The sequence below is a fragment of the Zosterops lateralis genome (genome assembly GCF_965231275.1).
Source record: "Zosterops lateralis genome assembly, chromosome: 8".
Taxonomy (NCBI): domain Eukaryota; kingdom Metazoa; phylum Chordata; class Aves; order Passeriformes; family Zosteropidae; genus Zosterops; species Zosterops lateralis.
This window is the reverse complement of record NC_139768.1, coordinates 20,670,115-20,689,826: the sequence shown is the minus strand read 5'-3', so window position 1 is coordinate 20,689,826 and position 19,712 is coordinate 20,670,115. Positions and strand designations below refer to the sequence as shown.

The window sequence follows — 19,712 nt, the reverse complement described above, 5'->3', positions numbered from 1 at the left end:
GCAGGGCAGGGAGGGAGCGCGGCGGCGGCGCGGACCCGCCCGCCCGGCCCGGCCCAGCCTCGGCCGCCGCCCCCCGCCCGCATCGGCCGCCGCGGCGCGCAGGGCGCAGGGCGGTGCAGGGCGCAGGGCGGTGCGGGCCGTGCGCTGCCGCCGCCGCCGCAGCGACAGCAGCAGCAGCAGCAGCAGCAGTTCCGCGGCCGCCGAGCCCCAGCCTGAGCCATGTCTGCCAGAGGTGGGTTCTCGCCGCGCCGGGGCAGCGCCGGGCTCGCGTCCCCGCGGGCGGGCGGAGGAGCCGCGCTGACCTTGCTGCCCGGCCGCGCTGCCGTGCCCGCACCCCGAGGTGCGCCGGCCATTTCGGGGCAGGGGTGGCCAGGGGATGGCCCCCCGCCGGCCCTCGCCTGCCCGGTGCCGTTCTGCAGCCGGGCCGTGCGGGGGCTGGACCCGCAGAGCATCCTCCGGGCCGGGCACCCGCCGCACCTGCCCGGGGAGCGGCCGATCCCGCTCCGCCTTCCCCGAGCCCGGGGGCGGCCGTGGGGGCACGGGGGAGTGCGGCGGCTCGGTACGCGATAGGTGCCGGTGGGAATGTATGTATGGATGTATGCAGAGAAAGGAACATGGTGGTGGGGTGGGCGCAGGGTCAGACCCGGCGGGTGCTGCTGTCAGGGAATGGTAACGGATCGGAGCTGGGTGTCTGCTGAGCGCAGTGAGGCTGGTCCTGTCATTGGTAGCGCAAGTGCTCCTGGTAGGGTGTGGTGGTAAATCCCATCGTCGCTTTGTACCTCGGATGGACATTTGCATCTGGCTTGAAATTAACGTTTTGAGTTTTACTTCAGATTTGCATTTTTTTAAATTATGGCCTAAACCTGAATAGCCTTTGTCTTTTGCATGCATTTGTGTGTGAACTCTGGCTGCGTGTTTGCCTGTTGTGGAGATGAACTGATCAGCCTCATTGACTGCAGGTCTCATCTTGTCCCAAAGTTCTGCTTCCAGTATAGGAAACTGGCACAGGTGTGGCACAAAGACTGATGCTTTAGGGTTTTTATTATAGTTAGTACAAATTAAAGGAGTGGAGACATAAAGTTGAGCATTTTCTGTCTGTTGTTATAACAAAGCAGAAGTACTTGTAAGCATCTCCTGAAGACAGACAATTATCTGCACAATAATGACAAGTAAAACCACTCCCTGGCTATCTCTGACTTGAAACAAATACTTTATAAAAATATATATATTACAAATTGAAAAAACTCTGAATGTAAGGATGCATCTTATTTGTTCATCCTTTGATCTCTCTGCATCTTTGTGTATTGAATACTGCTCGGCATGGACCAGCTCTTTCATCTGCTGGGATTCCTGTTGACATCCAGAGGAGCTTCATGCACATTGAAGACATTGTGTGACTCCTAAAAGGCTGTCAGCATTTTGTGGCTATGACCATACTCCTAAAGCATCACACCCATTTTAGATATAAATAATAAATGGTGTTAGAGTGGCATAATTCTTCATGGAACAGTAGATTTCTTGCTTTAGGGAGAAATGGACTATATTGGTCTCCAAAGAATCCATTTCTGGAAGAACACTAAGTATATGAGCATCAGTGCTGTGCTAAGGCTGCATTAGTACTTGTGGGGAACACCCAGCAAAGCTTTATAACCTGGAGCAATTTGTTGTTGTTGAAGGGGTATCTGGATTTGAAAAAGTGACATAAAAACTTTGCAATTTCAGTTTTGCAGATGACTTACAAAAACTGAAACTTACAGAATGGGAAGCCAGGGAGCATTTCCACTGGCCATATTTCCCTTGCCTCTCTCCACTGTCCCTCTTTCCCATTCATCTGCACAACACATGATGTTTGATGCCTGCTTAATTCAGCTGGAGAGCTGCCTGGAGAAGGAATTCTTTCTCAGTCCCTCTCGTACCATCTAGTTTTTTCAGAGTAATTAATTGGAGAGAGAGAGAGTAAGACAGTCCATAGGACTTTAGGGAGGTAGTGAATAAGATTCATGAAACTGATGAAGATATTAATTTTTATCAATATATCCTTTTAAAGTTTAACAAGTAGATTTATGCGGAAAATATGTGAGTCTGGGCAAATAAATAGATTTATTCAGTGCTGACCAAAGGCTGTTTGTGTGTAAAACATTATAGACCATTGTCATTATTAATAAATTTAAACAGTACTGCTGTTAAAAGTCAACATAGAAACTTACTTTTTTCATGTTTAAATGATATGAGAGGTTTAATGAGGTTACTCATGAGAATGTGTAGCACAACTAGGAAGTGAATCTTTAAAGGGTTAGGGCATTGTTCAAATGCCAGATAGGGACCCTGTGCTCCATGAAGGCAGATTACCTCATGCATATGCAGCCTTATTAAAACCATGGTATCATTATGGTCTGCAAGCTCAGCGAATATTGATTGTTAATATTTTATGTGGTGTTAGATGTCCAAAGGTGATCATTATTATTCTGAATGCATCAAGCACTTGGAGCTGTCTGCTTGTTGATTATATACCAAGCATAGCTAGCATAGCAAAAGGGTTAAACATTCACCCGTGACATTTTTCTTACTAAACTGCAGGGGATATTCAAGGGGTAGTAAAAAACATCACAATATTATCAGTGTTCAATCTGTGCAGCTCTCTATTCATCTCTTTTGCTCCAGGAGGCAGCATGGTGTAGTGAACTGACTGCAACAGATGACAGAAGAAACTCCTGAAACCCAGCAGTACCTCTCGACTTTTGGACCACTCCTTTTAACTCTCCTGCTCTAGTTCCCTGATGTTATTTAACCAAAACTACCCATATACTCACTGAAATTATGACAGAATATAAACCAATACATAAATTATAACTAATAACACAAATTCATGTAATTTTGCCTTAAATAAAACTTTTTAATCTTTAATTGCCGTAAATAAAAAAGATTAAAGAGTTTTATGCTTCCCTACTTATACAATGGAAATAATGGCAGCTAAGTTTTTCAGAGGGGCTGCTGTGAGGACTAATGTCTCACCTGTGCCTTAAGATGAATTTTCTGAAACTTTCCTTTTTTCCTTGCACTCTTCACAGACTTTGTTGTTGCAGTCCTTCACACCTGTCTCTCACCTCCTGTAGTTAGATAAATGGAAGGTCTCTAACATTCTTCCATCACTTTCCTTGTAGTATGGCTTTAGCAGATGTGTTGACTAAATGCCAGATGAAGCAGCACAGACAAGTATTCCCAGAAGCTTGAACAAATAATAATTTTGGAAATCTTGTGACTGAACTGGGAGCTGAAACAAACTTTGAAAAATCACTTTTCTCTTTCCTGTCAAGTTGGAGTCCTTCCCAGGGCACTTTCATGTCCTGCTCTACAGCCTGTTTGGATCAGTGGAGAGCTGCCATTGACGTCAGTCAGGCTTTTTAGTTTTGCAGTTTGCAAAAGGCTTAATATTCTACTTTCAGCTGTTGTTAAGTAGTTGCTGTTAGGACTCATACATGAGTGAATTTGGGTGTTGGAGTAAGCCTTATAGATTGTTGCTTACCTAAGGGCTTGTTTGCAAAGAGCTGTAAATTCCCTGGATGAAAGACATTTTTCTAAAGCCAAGTATAACTGTGACCTACTTGTGCATGTTATCTCACACTGCTTAAAAACTGTCAAAACTACTTGTTATCATGAAGGTCTAAGTTAATGGGAAAATGGCTATTTTTAACTATTATAATCTTCAGTTATGCTAGAGCAAACAGGCACAAATGGGAGTGTTTGGTGTGATCCAATACAAAGATCTTTGCTGATTTTTTCCCTAAATGTTGAAAGAATTAGCAAGAGCTGTATTTAGTCCAGTAGCAACTACTTCAGGAAAATGAAGACGTGTGAAATAGGTGTATCAAGACTGGTGTGGTGTTTTTTGTGAAAAAGTCACTGAATTTTGACAGAAGCTAGTGCTGAAGAAACATTTTTGCTGTCCAGTATTAACAAGTTGTAGTGTGCCACCCTGATGCTGCTAATGTGGGCATTGTAGAGAAGGCAGCTGCAGTTTTTAGCCTGCTCAATAATCCAAGTAGTAAAGTTGTTTAGCTCAAGAATTTATTTTATACTACGATCCTTGTCTTTTCCCATATGATTTTTTAACAAATGTAGATCAAACACTTCTCATTTCAGGCAAATAAATCACCATGACAGTAGTGAGAGAGAGGCTTTGTCCTTGTTTTAAAGGTGAGACAAGTCCTGGACTTTTATTTTTTTCTTTTCCCTGAGTCTGAGGGTCAGGTCAGAACAGGGGAATTTCTGCCTTCTGGACCTCTTCTCAGGCTCCTCATTTGTTCTTATACAAGTTGATAATAAAGTTCTAACAGCAGATGATAAACTTCAACTCATTATGTTGTGCTCTGGTACCAATTCCTTCTTCCTGGACACTGCACATTTCTTGGTTGATCTATCTCACAGTTGGGAACTTTTGCATGAAGAAATCATCAATTTTTCAATGAGAAATTTACATACCAAATATTGAATTCCTACCATTAACAGTCTTTATTTTTCTTTTTCAAATCTCATTCTCCTCAGCTGTAGATGTGGTTGCTGCTGGTGGCAGTGATGGTTTTGATTGAAGTCTGTGCTGAGTGATTGAAAAACTTGCTGCTGGGAGCTCCTGGTCAATGTTTTATTACAGTCTGTGATTTTCAGGGTAATATTGCTCTTATCTAAAGAAAGTAGCCACTTAAAAGGTGGCTGCTGTACCCTTTTCTGAAAGCTACTGCTGTGTTTTTCTACTTGTTGTCAGAGGTATTTCTTTCAGGCATGTCATGGTGTCCCTAATTCGTGATGTGACAATTTCATGGCTGTTACCAAACATTCTCAGGCTGAATGGCTTGGAGAGTGGGGCAGTGTGAGCTGGCTGGACATTTCCTTCATTTTAGAAGTTGAGAATTTCTGCATGTTTATGGTAGTTAAGTATTGCAGTTTCAATGCTTCCAGTCCTAGTGATTTTCCCCATTTTCCTTGCTACAAGGCTCCATAGCCTGAAGGAGCTGTGCATTCTTGGCAGGGTCTGGGGCTCTGCAGCACCACCTGAGGCAGGCTGTGTGTGCAGTCATGCCCACACAGCTGTTTCCCACTCGGAATACCTGTGCAGGGCAGCATTTGGAACTGGCTCTCAGAGCTTTTCTCTCCTCAGCTTTTGCCCCGAATTTCTTCTGTACTGATTTCCTACTGTTATTTAATCTTGTCTGTACTTTCTGTTTATTTCTTCTAAATACATGTGATGATTTATGCTTTTTTCACTACTTATTTTAGGGTTTGAACCTCAATTTAATGGCTTAAGTAGCTCAGAATCAGCACCTGGATCATCAAATCACTGAAAGCTGTACGTGTCTGTACATGAGAACCAGTAGCTGCACCTGAATCTTTAAGCCTGGTAGAGCTTTTGTTTCAGTGGGAAAGAAGAGTATTTTACAGAGGTATCTGATTTAAACAGCAGTATCTCTTTTAAGCTGGTCCTTTTTAAGGTTTGATGCCTTGTCACATCTTTTTTCCCCCTCAACAAAGCTTAGTCTGTGTTGTTTAACCTTTGAGATTAATGAAAATTAGTCCTGAATGCATGGAAAAAGTTGCATAGACTAATGGCAACAACAAGAGGAAACTGGGACAATGAGGTAGAGTCTATTTTAGATGCATGGTTTTGAAAGGAATTGCAAAGAAGGAAAATAAGCATCAGCTTATGGAAGGAAAAGCAGCAAAATTGCTTTTAGTAAAGAACACCAGAACCTCACGTGTTTCACAGTCTCTGGAAACAATCTTTTGGGGATTTCTATTTTTTCTTTAATAGGTTTGAATTGAATATTTCTAATTATTTTTTAATCTAATCTGTTAGTAATTGAAGATGAAAACCACACATGGTTTGTTCATGTGACTAATGTTGTATTTCTTAGTTTTGCAGTGCTAAGGCAGAATCACACTGTGGAAAGCAGACTTTTGCCTGTGAGTTCTAATACCAGCAAGTAGCTTAACTTTTTTTACCACATATTGTTTAGGCAAAAGTATCTTTATAACGAGGTGTTGTTCCTCATTAAAACCTAAAAAAAACTTCTAAAACATTATGTAGCAATAGCAGAGAAAAACGATGAGATATGCATTTTTTAAAATGCTCAGCCTTTATTATGTCATATTTTCAGAAAGAAATAAATTTTCAGAAGCTCACACCCAAAATAAGAGTTCCATATGTTGTGGAGAGAAATGCTTAGTTTGTAAACAAGGTTGGGCCAGACAGGCTTCAACAAGGTACACCAGTGTGATGGGGTTGTTTTATGTCCTTTTCTATTTGAAATCCAGAATTTAATCCAGAATTAGGGCTGTGGTGAATCATTTTGCTCCATGTAAATGATGAAATGCAGCCACATCCACAGTGCAGTGCCTGCTGTTCACATGCACATATTTGAGTTAAAGTGCAGAGCTTTAGTGAGAGCTGAATAGGAGCTACCTCTGACTACCTGCCCAAGTTCTTGTGTGGGTTCTGCAGCCTGCGTTAGCTTCTGTGCTGCTGCAAAGTTTGTTGTGGCCAGCTTACATATCCTTGGAGTTATTCCTTCATGGATAGAAAAGATTATATACCCTTCATGTTTCTTGGAAACTATTACTCTGCTCCTCTGAACGCCACATTTTGAAGTGGAAGGAGGATCTGGTCTCATCACTGTAAAAAAGATTGGTGTGTGAAAAAGTGTGGTGAGCCAGAGTGTTTTGTGGCACCAGTGTGCCCTCTGCCTCTAGAGAGGAGTTAGCTGGCATTTTCCTGCTGTGCTGGTAGGAATGCAGGGAGAAGTCCAAGGGAGAGATGCCTGCTCTGTGCAGCAGGGACTGAGGGCACTCTGAACACAAGTGTGAAAGAGGAAACATCGAGAAAGTTATGTTCTCAAAGGTGAGGAAAAGGTTCTTTTATCCCCTCTGGTGTATTTGTAGTTTCATCTAAGAGGATGGTACAAGAAAACCAGTCCAAGCCAGCCAGCAAATTGTGAGGTTCAGACTCCCTGAAGCCTTTAGACCTGTGCTTAGCTCTCTTTGGAGCATGCTGAAGACTGCAGTACATGTTACTGTTCATTCATGAAGCCAACAGCGGTTTTTTCTATTTCTTACAGACTTTTTTCCTGGTAACTTATTGCCATGGCACTAAGAAATTACCCTTTTGGAGGTCAGTCAGAGGAGTGGTCTTAGGGCAGAGGGCTCTACAGAAAGGGCATGATAAGGTGTTCTAGTTTACTGCTTCCTTACTAATAATCTGTTTCTGGAATGGCAAAACAGGTCATGTATTGTCATAGAGAGGGACACATTTTAATAAAAAGTTAAGCTGAAGCAGTTTTTGCAACATTTTTTTTAGTACTTGTCATTCCCCTCACTGTAACTGGTACCTCAATTTAATAAATGGGCTCTCATTTTAGCTATTCCTCCAGTATGTCTTATACAAGTAAGGACTGTGAGATTTCACTCAGCGAAAAGATTCTGCTTTAATTACTGTTATTATAAATCTGATTTTGTTTCTATTACATCAGGCTCGTATGATGCATCTTTGATCAACAGAGAAGTCAGCAAAACTGCTGTTCAAATTACAGTTTCCTTTTAACTCGTGATGAAAGCTTTCAGTTTATTTTTGGCATGAGAAAGTCTGGGAGACAACCAGGTTATATAAGAGCTGAAACCTAGTTAATGATAAAGAAACATAGCTAAGAGCTTATAATAACAACAAGTCTGAAAAAGATGTTCCAGCTCTAACTCTTGGACCAGCTTACAGAACATGTAAAACAGTTTATGCCACAGTAATGGCTTTCTCTGGTCTCCTGGGATGCCACTTCTCTCAATCAACATTTGTGGGAGAGCTGACTTCCAGAAAGACTGTGAAAGATGAATGCCTTTCATAGAATTAGGGTGTAAAATAAGAGATTAATTTAGGACTTGCTGTGTCACTGAAGATTACAGTAAACACCTTATTCAGTGGAACAGGAACACAGTTGAGCCTGTGGTCAACAGAGTGTGGAAATCAATGGTTTTCTCAGAATGAAAACCAAAAGGAGAAAAACTTTATTTTTCTTGACTGAAAGCACACCTGAGAGAAACTCAAATCCAAGGACTTTTACAATTAAGTTTAGTTGCAAAAAGAATTGTGCTGAGTATTATCCATGTAGCAAGATTTTATGCCTGCTAATGAAAGCCAACACAATGTAAGTATCCTGATTTTCTCTACTGAGGATGTTCCTTATCCCAGTGGGAAGGGTGTGGACAGGTGTGGACAGGCTGTGCCAAGGTGCCTCTGCCCCACAAGAGGAGATCTCCAGATGTCTTGAGTGGTTTATAATAAGCAGAGATGTAAAACCTATTACCTCTCACTGGAAGTGTGCCCAGTCTTCCTTTCCTAATCTTGGTTTCACTTCTTCTCATGAATGTCCTCTGCATATGAATGTAGATGCACAAGACAACATTTGAATCTTTCTATGGCCTTCTGCTGCTGTATGAATTTCTCTTTTATTGTCCTCATAAGCCAATAAAATAATTAAATGATAATACAATCCATTAAAAACTTGTGGCATATGTAAATAACAGCAAAACTTATTGCAAGAAGACTGTATTGTTATATAATAATGTGGTTATCCAAAACGGTTTATTCTACTTTATGAGCTGGAGATAATCCCAAAATTATTCAGTCCAGACTTTGATCTAAGGAAGAATAATAAAACTTTGATCATTGTTGAATTGGCAGCTGCTATAAAAAGCCTATGTTACTTTTCTCTCTTAGTAACACTAGCTAAATCCAAAATCACTGATAAAAGATTTGGATGATTACAGCTTAAGGATACTTTCGGACTTGACCTGAAGTAATCTCTGTCCAAAAATGTCTATAAATACTTTTTTCTATTTTCTGTTGCCAGATGTTTTGATATTTGGGATGAATGACAAAAATGTTTTGTGTACTTAGATGTGCAGTGCACATTTGGAGTCTTCTGTTTCAAAGAATAAGGTTCTGGTTAAGCAATTATGTTCATATATTATTTTATTCATTTGCAACAAAATTCCAGTACCATTGTCTTTATTTTTATATTTCTGAAAATGTCATTTAAAGTTTTTAAATTGCCAGTGTCCGTGACTGTATTATAGTGGCCTCAGTGATACTGTATTTGTTTTCATGCTTGCAACATAGTGAATATTTTCCTACATGTTTATTCAGGTAACAGCACTTGTGATGCCCTGGCTTTAGAGCTGCAGCTGGACAGCGGGGAATTTTCTGGCTTTATTATTAGAAAACTTATAGGATAATGTAGAAAAACCAAAAAGCCATCTAGAATTTTTTCATCATGTGTTGGGATTTTGGAATATTTGAAATTATAGGTGTCAAAAAAGCTTGCAGACTACTGGACTTTCTTTGGAATTGCTTAATTTCTACCCTAATAGAGTCAATATAGAAAATGGCTAAAAACTTAAATGGCACTTGATTTTAGGTTCTTTAACATATTTTTATTTAAGGGTACAGCATGACTTCAGTCCTTAGGTAATGCTGGGGTTTTTCAAATCTGTGTGGCAGGGGTGTAGAGAGGTTCATGTAGCATTTGCCTGAGTGTTTCAAGAGTCAAGTGGCATGAAAGGGCTGCATCTTGCTCTTCCCTCTGCCAGGCTGGCCTGGCACTGTGCATTTGGCTTGTTCTGTACAGCCTGTGGTGGTACAAAAGTTCAGCAGGGCAGGAGCCAACCTTTCCCTTCCTTTGAGTTTTCCTGCTGACTGGCTCCCTGCTTGACGCAGGTACTCTGCATATCTGAGGTTTTCTTTAGGAACACTGGTCTTGTGGTTTGGCCAATAAATCCTATTGAGTTAAAAATGTTCAAAATTTAGGTTTGAGAGACTTTGTGACTTCTTGCAATAGCAATCTTCCCTTCTTTCTCTTGTCCTCTGCTGACAGCATTTGTGGATACCGGGAGTCCTCATTTTTCCTTTCTGCAAGGCACAGGCCAAGCAGACCAGTACTGTAAGATGCATTTTATTCTCTGTCCATTGTTGCCACTCCGTATTTATCAAAAAGCAAAAAGACTACTTGCCTGAAGGGGGATTAAGAATCCTACCATCTTGCTATTTATGATGCTCAGGAGGTATTTTTAGTAAAGGTTGTTGGTGCTGCTGCCCAGGGCAATGGCTGGGAGAGGGTAGGTCAGGAGCAGCCAGCCAGAACTAACGGGTCCAGTGGCTGGGAGTGCAGGGAAGGGGTGACCCCAGCAGAGATTCCACTGGGGGCTGTGTGCATGTGCAGGGATGTGGATGTGTACACACAGACACACTGGGAGTCTGTGTGGAGAGCAGCTAAAGAAACTGCAACCACCTGTGCAGTCATTTGAAGGAGGGAAGGAGTTTAGGTCATGCTCTGTTTCACACAATTTCTCTTCCTGAAAGATTAGGGGTTACATGAAACGTTTTTTCTGTGATACTCAGCTTCCTGTCCTCCAAATTTACAGATCCAGTGAGATCTGTATGTTGCTATTAGATTATGACTCAGTTTTCCAAGGAAGCAGGTCAAGATTGAGCCTTCTACCCTTACTAAATTTGTTTCCTACCCTTTCCTCTGGAGGCTGAGAAGCCATGAGAGCAGTGAGTGAGGAGATCTCATGAGCTGTGGAGAGTGGAAGAGCTCAATTGAGGATGGTGAGCAAAATAAATGTATTTAAAGCAAGAGAGACAAGAGTGTGTGAAAATCCTTCTTCAAGCTGGTACAGAAGTAGAACTGACACAGACAGAATGGCCCTGAATCTAAAAAAGATTAAAAGAAATGGGAATAGACAACATTTAGAGAGTTACAGAAAGGAGTTGTAAGTGCTGTGGTATGAAAAAGGTTTTTGTTTTTATTTCTTTATGTTTTGGGCCCCCCAAGTAGCCTAGCAGTCTGTCAAGGGGAGTGTGTGCTGGACCAACCGTCCTTGGAATTGCTGCAAATATTTTTGTGATTTTCTGAAGGGAGTGGAGGGAAGTACTGGAATGTAATAGCCTGAGGAAAAACTCTTTGCTGCCTAAAACCTCTGAACGCTTCACAGACTGATCTAGGAGCTGGTGCTCTGCCAGATCCTATTTTTAAGCAATTAGGTTTATGAAGTTGTGCTTCTCTAGCAGTATCACACAAGCATTGGGCCTGGAAAGGGAGTGGGGGACATGTGTGCAGGCATATGACTTTTGGGGGGAAAAATATAAAACTGAGGTGCCATGTTTCCTAGCAAAGGGCTAATCTTTATTGAGGCTCAACAGCTCCAGCCCTGGTGTGTTTCTATCCTCCTGAATTACACGGTCTACTTAAAAGTAGGATCTGCTGCTTTCCTTGAATACGTACTTAATTTTTTTTCTACTAATGCTTTCATTGCACTGCAAATTGCTGTTACAGAGAGAAGTATTAGGAGTTTTCCTAGGGCAATGAGGAAACCACATCAGCTGGGGCATGTAAAGAAACTAGAAAATATGCCAACAGAAGTCCTGTGTTAACTCACTGGGAATGGGTTAATTACCATGTACTTTTGATTTCTGACTGGTCTAAAGGCACCTACCGGTTCAGATAAACTGATCAAAAGGGTTTCCATGAGTGTAACAATGGTTTTGGTGTTTACAAAATACTCTTCATGCAAATGAAATTGGGGAGACAGAAAAAATAGCAAGAAGAGAAAATAAAGTCCACAGGAATCACTGCTGCTGCCTGAACACCAGCAATGTTATTAACAGTTCCAAATTTAACAGCTTTAGACAGAATCTGTCTTCATTCATGTTGGCTGGAAAGCTCAGTTTACTTAGTATGTTCTAATTTTCTGATTTCCAGCAACAAATGTTGTTTGTCTGAGATTTTTCCAAATTCTAGGATAAAAAATAATGTTTTGACACCATGATGGGAGAGCATTGCTGCATTTATAGTTCATGTTACTCTGCCTACTCAGAATTTCTTTAAAGTGTGGAGTCCTTAGTAAAACACAAAGTGATGTTTCTTTCCTAGCTTGAATTCCAGAAACAATACTCATCATGGACTGAAATAGTTTTTGGGCTCTATTAAATTTAATTTTCTGCCCCACCCTCCTTAATTTCTGTAATGCAAAATAATCCAGTAGGAAATCTTTAATTCATCTTTTCATTCTGTTCAACATTATTTACCACCAGTATTTATGGGGTTTGTAACATTCTATTCTTAAGAGTTAGTCTTGGGACCACAAATATTTAGTATCAAATTCATTTTCCACTAGGAACTGGAAGTTAAAAGCCATTATAAAATGGTTATTTTCCCATTCTGAAAATGTCCAGCAGTACTGTGCTTACACTTGAGCATATTCTGCAGTATCAGAGGGTGAGGCAGACACAGCAATTTGATCTTTCCTGAGTGTTGCAAAAAATAATCAGCATGTCTTTTATTTCCAATCTGTTTCTTGCCTGAACGACTGTTTAGAAACTGCAATGCTTATTTTGTGAGCAAAGAATATATTTGCAAAAAGTAATTTTTGGTAGTGGAGCTCTTGGAAGACAAGCTGTATTCTCTTTGGGTGTGTAAATCTGGAATAACTGTGGAGGCCATCAGAATAATTCCAGATTTGTGCCAGTCAGAGAGAGGAACTGGTCAGATTATTGGTGTGGTACAAAGCAGAGGAAGATATTGAGTATGGACTGGTTGTAGGGGCAGCTGCCTGGGGGCAGGTCGAGGCACACAGCCTTTTTTAGGCAGTTTCACCATTAGCAGTTTGTAATTGCTGTGGTTTACCCCAGCCAGCAGCTCATCCCCACTCAGTCACTCACTCACTGCCTTCCGAGTGGGATGGGGAGAGAGTCGCAAGAGTGAAAGTGAGAAAACTCGTGGGTTGAGATAAAGACAGTTTAATAGGAAAGCAAAAGCCACACACACAAACGAAGCAAAGCAAGGAATTATTCAGTGCTTCCCCTGGGCAGGCAGGTGTTCAGCCATCCCCAGGGAAGCAGGGCTTTATAATGCCTGATGACTTGGAAAAGCATCCCACCATCACCACCACTCCAAACATCTGCCCCTCCCTTCTTTTTCCCTCAGTTTTCTATACTGAACGTGATGCTACATGGGCTGGCCTGTCCCTGTGTTGGGGTCAGCTGCCCTGGCTGCGTCCCCTCCCAGCTCCTTGTGCACCCCCCAGGCTGCTCACTGCTGGGGTGGGGTGAGCAGCAGAAAAGGCCTTGACTCTGTGTAGGTGCTGCTCAGCAATAATGAAAACATCTCTTTGTTACCAACACTGCTTCCAGACCAAATCCAATGCATAGTCTCCTACTAGATCCCACAAAGAAATGAACTTTACCCCAGCCAAACCCAACACCCTGTTACTACACAGGGTTCTGTGCTAAGGAACATACAGTTTAGTGTTTAGTCTGAACCCCTGTTTTGGAGACTTCAATACAAGGGGACTTTGCACATTTCTTAGGTTTATAGGCAGAACAGAAAGCCTCAAGAATATGTAGTTATTACAAAATGCAGCTGATAACGAAGTTAGTTATACTTTGGCATGTTTAAAATAATGTTAATTGTATACAGTGATTCATAAGCTATGTGAAGCTGAATAAGCATTTTCTGTTTGAAAGAACGACAGTGGGCACTGTGATCTTTGCGGAATCATTCATCCTGGCAGTCACAGGAGTCTAGGTAAAATCTGTATTTCATACAGAATCTGCTTTATCTGATCTAGGACATGATGTCCTAGAGGGAAGGTGTGAAAATTACTTTGAGCTGTTTCTGGAGTGTTATGACTGATGTCAGATGTAGGTTAGTGCAGAGAAGAGAAGTTGTATAAAACTTGGAAATTGATCCTACTCTTAATGGATTCAATTTCTGTATATTAATCAAAATATTGCTGTCCCTTCCTCCCTCTCTCCTTTCCTCTCTGCAGGCTAGACATTGCACTGAACTGAGTGCAGTTCGATGAATTCTCTTGCCATCCTGGCATACTGGAAAACTGCTGAAACCATAAGGAACTCCTCAAATTGTATAGAGATACTTTTAACTAGTTAACTAACCACAGGCAACTCCTTTTTTGTGTAGTGCATAGTTCACTTTGTAGTCGTGCCTTATTTTCTTTAAAGAACATGGAGTATGTGAATATAGTTGTTACTTAGGTTTAATACTTCTTTGGAATTTCTTGTGTGCCAGTAGGGACATGGAGATCTTACCCCTAATTTAGAGCATGGTGGCTTTTTGTCTTGGAGGACACAAACACTGCCAGCAGGATGAAGTGAACTGAGATGCTGTTCAGTACCCAGGAGCAGGGATTTATTGTAGGTTTTCATGACCTTTGCATCTTTTCATTACCTTTTACAAGGTAAATACCTTGAGCTACAAAACAGAGGACAGCACATTGGATTATATTTTCTGATGCTGAATTCATGATCTCTCTGATTTCTTCCACATCTATACTTTTTTTTTTTTTTTTTTTTTTTTTTTTTTTTTTTTTTTTTTTTTTCCAGCAGAGATTTGGCAATCACTGTTTTTCAATTTCTTTCACGTTTGGCCATCTGGAGCTGAGCAGAGCTTTGGTCACACACATTAGCTGTGTGAAGTGGAGCAGTGTAGCATCTAGGGGACAGAATCAGCTCGAAAGTCAGCACAGTGGAATTAGCAAAGTTACATTAGGGTCGCACTGGGTCAATCAGGTGGCTGTTTACTATGTAGGTTACTGAAAAATTCCTTGTTTTCTCAGCACTGAGGGAGCTTGGTCTGAAGATGCCTGGGCTGCCTGGGTTAAATTGCTGCACACCAGTCAAATAATTTCCAGTTTTGTTTTTATCCTGGCTAAACCAAATAATAAGTATTTCTCTCTTGGTAATGCTGTGTAGGGCACTTGGGACCTGCAAATGACCCAGAGCTAGTGCTGACAGAGTCTGTACTTTTAGGCTGCATTTAGGGTGCATGTTGTTCCCTAGGTGTCTCCCCAAGCACTGTGTTCCTGTAGCTCTCTGCCCCAGTTTTTCCAGAAGGGATGGCTCCAAAATCAAAAGTTAGTCAGTACAGTGGTATTAGGTGTTTGATTGATTCACTATTGGCTTGTGAGTTGACTTTGTGTCCTGGGTACAGGGGATGGCATTAGAAACAGTGGACAAGTTTTCTTGTGTAACAGTACCTTTTTTTTCCTTGAAAATGAGGCTGTCAACACCCTTCTGGATAAAAGTGCATATTCCACAACATTATTATGGGTGAGATATCCTCCTTCCATGATTGTGATGTCCAGCTTTTCTCTATGTCACATGAACGGCCCAGGAGTGCTTTTTGTACCTCCTGGAACAAGGCAGCAATGGGCTTGTGTCTGTAATCTGCTGACTCTAGAGAATCTTGTGTTCTTCTCCATCTTGAGTTGGGCTGAACCATTTGAGCTCAATGCTGTGCTTCGCTTATGTCTCCGTGTGAGGCAGAGCATTACTGTCACAGTGCTTTACCTCTACTAAATTGTCCTCTTGAGTGTTTTGATAGAACCAGAAAGAGGCCATTGGGGTTTCTTGAAGACAGAGTCTGATTAGGAGACTGGGAATTGTGCCATTTACAGGGGTGTGAACTCCATTTCTGTTGCTGAAGTCCAGGTATGCAGGAATCAAAGCTTTCGGTTGCTGCTGTCTGCACATCGGGGTGTGATTGTAACTTGCCATGTGTCACATGGCATAACACCTTTAATTGGGATAGTTTGGGGGACAGTACAAGGGAAGTCACAGTGGTTCAACTGCCAGCAAAGAACCTGTGTGTTTTGGTGAATAGACTGAGCTGAAATCCCCATCACCGTGACTGAATTGCTGTTATTTCCCAGGCTCCATAGGAGCTTGGGTATGGCTATTGCTGTCATGGTTATGCCTTTGATGTGGTTTTAGACGAGCCCCTGAGATTCATTTCAGAATTCCTCTACCCTTCTTGGTTGCATTCTTGCAAATTGCTTCCCAGTGTGCTGTCCAGCCTGTCATTGAACATTTTCTCCATGTGTGGCATAGCTGTACAGAATGAAAACCAGCAGGGTTATAAATGTGTATAGTGTCAGGTGTTACCTTGATTTTGTTAACATGTAGTTTAGCTAACACCTGGTGACTTTCTTTCCTCTTGGCCTTTTGGTTTCCCTGCTGAAGACAGCTGCTCACAAACAGCTGTGTTGGTCCATTTTACAGAGCTTTGAAAATTAATGATTTTAATGCACAATACAATAGAGGAACTTTGTTAAATCAGTGTTCCCTCATTTGGTGACCAGGCTCTTTAATAATTAAAATGGTTGCTCATAGTGGTTTTCTGCCATTCCTGATGTCCAAAAGAACCATTCTTGACTTAACACAGGTGCTTCTATTACTGTGCAGATGATCTGAGGGCTGATTTTAACCACTGCCATATGGTGGGGTCAGGAGCTGCAGAACAACTTTCCTTTTCAGCTGCTCTGAGAAGTGCTCAGGGACATGGCAGAAGCTGCTCTGCAAAATCACCTCCCTGGTACTTCCAAGATTTTCAGAGGTGAAGAACCCCAGATGTAGTCCACATACAAAATTAGTGAGAAGACATTGTGACACTTGTTCTACTGTTAGAGAAATCCATTGTAAAGTATCTGCTCAGCAAGCATTTCCTGAGACTTAGGTGTACCATCACAAATGGTGTTGTCAGACTGGGTAATAGTAAATGCCTTGAAATCAGTAAGTTGGGGAATGAAAATAATTTAGACAGCAGTCATGGAACACATTTTGAGCATGGCCTCTCCCCATCATGGCCATCTGTTGTCACCTGCAAGTTGGCCTTTTCCTTTGAGTGTGAAGTGTCAAGTGAACAGAACTGCCTGCTGTGGATGTGGCACAAATGAGGTGCCTCAAGGCCTTGTCTGGCAACACTTACTCCCATGGTTTAAATTCATACTGAAGGTTGCTGTGTGAAATGGCTTGCATCACTAGATTTTTGGAATAAGTGAGCCTGAATTTGTGTTTTATTGAGCAAGTAAGTAATTTAAAATAGTTAGGTCTTCATAGCAAGTTGAGGGTGTGATTAATGGGATTCAGAGCACCACAATTAGAAAGTATTGTCTGTGTTGCCACTGATGCCAGTCAGAGCTGACCCTAGTCCTGTGATGCTCCACTGCTAAGTACAGGTCAACTCAGCCTTTCCTCAATGCTCCAGCTTCTCTCCTGCTCTGAGGTTCAACATTCCAGATGCCAATGGTTATCATGATCTATGAAGGCAGGTGCAGGCCATGATGTGGGAGAGGTTATATAAGAAGAGGCTGGTGTACCCATGGGGGGTAGAAAACACGGGTGATAGCATAACCTAGTAATGCTGTGTTGTTCCTTCTCTGTCATTCAGCCCAGCACACTGAGCATGTCTCCCATTACCTCATCCAGAGTAGTGCTGTCTTATTTGTGTAAGAAGAATGTTAATGATATTTTAGACAGGCTTAAGTAGGATTGAAGTGTCATACAGATGTGGACTGATCCTTTGCATGGGACTGTAGTCAGTTTTTTATCCAAACACATAGGTAGTCTTTTCGCTCAAATGTAGATAGGTGTAAAAACCTACACTTCTGAATTAGAAATAAAAATTCTTTTAAGTCCACTTACTAATCTAAGGAATGTCACAGTATCCCTAACATACTTTCCTGAAAAGCTACAACAGATATTTTACCACAACATTTCATGATGTAAGTCTATTTATATTGAAGTGTCATGTGGTTATAGGGAAAAAGATTTTATTTTTTCTTTGAACAGCAAAAGTCAAAAGACAAAATTGAGTTTTCCACATTTACTGCTTTAAACGGAGACATAATTAGGAAAATCTTCGTGAAAGTATTTTTGCTCTTATCCACTCAGTCACAAATTGATATAACAGATGATCAACTTGGAGGAAAAGAACCTACTAAGGATAACTTACAACCAGAGATTTGTATGGAGGCTATGTTAGGCAGCAAAATAGAGCAGGTTTAAAGCTGTGTTTGGATGACCTTCAAATCCCATCTGCAGCTTCAAGTTTCAAATGTCAGCTGCAAGCAGATCATTGCACCAGAAACACTTAGGCAATAAAAGATCAAGAATGTCCTCTCTCTGCATTTGTTTCAGAGAGGAGAGAGAACTGTGTTGCCTCATTAGGAGCTGCTGTCTGTGGGTAGACTGATGTCTCTTGGAGGAATTGGGAAATCTTACGCTATGGGTCAGTGCATCAAGGGTGGAAATGGGAGTATCTCCATTAGATAATATTAAAATATTAAAATCCACTATTTTAATATAGCTGCTTCAGTCTGGTGCTTGGGTTTTATGCCATTAGGTGTGAATATCCACAGCTCAGAGCCATGAAGTTTTAGAGAGGGGCAGAAGAAAGCCAAAACTCCACTGGGGTAAAGCTAAGTATAGTCAGACAGCTTCATGGCTTCTTGCCTCCTGAACTGCAGAATTCACCAGCAGATCCAAAAGACAGGCTGAAGGGAGAAATCTGCCCCAATTCCTGTTTCAGTTGTGCACTTTCCCCTTGTGCTTTCATTGCTTACATGAAAGAAATGGGGATAAAGGGGAAGTATAATCAAGACACTGTTACTTTAGAAGCAAAACCTTAGGTCAGAGGTTTCTGCTGGCCAGAATGATCCTGGAGTCGAGTGAAAACAAACTGAGCCTTAGCTGCCTCCAAGAGGCGTTTGGCAGAACTGAGGGGTTGCTCAGAGAAGAAGAAGCTGCTCTGAAGTGCCGTAAAAGCTTCAGAAGCTTTTAATTGTTACCACTGATGTCGTTCAAGCCTGATTCCCACTGGAACTTCCTCTATGTTAATTATGGTCCTGAGGATGATAACTTGGCAAACGCAGCTGCAGCGTTGCTATTGCATCAGTTAATTAATCATCCAGGCTAGATTGGAAAGATGTGTTCCTTTACTCTCATTATAAACAGCTGTAGAGAAATGGAAAGGTTTTGAGGACTGAAAAGTCCTTTCCAGCTGTTTCACAGTGTGAGGGCTGCTGGATCCTCAGACTAATGTGCAGGTCTTATGTGTCCATGTTTTCAAAGGCATTGTGGTGCTTGTTCCCTAAAAAGAAAGGTGAAACACATCAAACTCTGCAAAAGCAGGTCATATTTGTCTCATCAGTACAGCTATAGGAAAAGGCCTTATGAATTAAATTAATACAGCTTTAATAACTTTTTAAAATAACTTGCACAGGTGAAGCAGACAGATTCTGTTAGTAATAAACTGAAGATACCCAGAGTTGCCTTCTTAGGCAAATGTAGAGGGATTATTTCTGGGCTGGTTTTGGGACTAGTTTGCACACTCTGGTGATGCTGATTTCACTGTAGGTTATTAGTCTTTCCTTAGTGCCTCTTGCTGACCTGCTGCTTGAAGCCATGCAGACATCTAAAATGCAGTTCATAGGATTCCCTAGCAAAGCTGCAGCTATAAGAACGTGGCCTTTGGAGTGACCTCTGTCAGTCTGTCAGTTCACCCCTGCAGTGATCTGACTGTCAGAATTCTACCCAGCCAAAACCAGCACAGTCTCTTTATCTGGTCCTGTTAATCATAGGGAATATTTATGGCCTTTGCTGTCTGAAGTGCAGGCTGCAGCAGCTGAACGTTATTTCAGCTACACTTTGAAAGCCAGTGAGGTGACATGTATTTACATTGCTGAACTGGGTCACTCTTTTTCTTTGTGTGATTTGCTTCTGAACATGCTTGAGAGCAGAAAAGACACTTTTCTAACACCATTATTTGGTTGTTTAGGCAGATAAAAGCCTCAAGCTGTTATGTGTAATGTGCCTC

The 19,712-nt window shown here is 41.6% G+C and overlaps 1 protein-coding gene across 2 annotated transcripts in view; it reads left to right on the top strand.

The window, feature by feature from the left end:
* The first annotated feature begins 137 nt into the window (after positions 1-137).
* Positions 138-19,712, top strand: part of ABLIM1 (actin binding LIM protein 1) — a 188,314-nt gene continuing 168,739 nt past the window's right edge. Inside the window, exon 1 of one of the 2 annotated variants that reach the window (XM_083866625.1) lies at positions 138-232. In XM_083866625.1, coding sequence (XP_083722751.1) covers positions 220-232 — 13 coding nt within the window. In that variant the 5' untranslated portion in view covers positions 138-219. Of the gene's footprint in view, positions 233-6,771; positions 6,890-19,712 lie in introns of those variants that run through there. The other variant, XM_083866616.1, reaches the window with a different exon arrangement.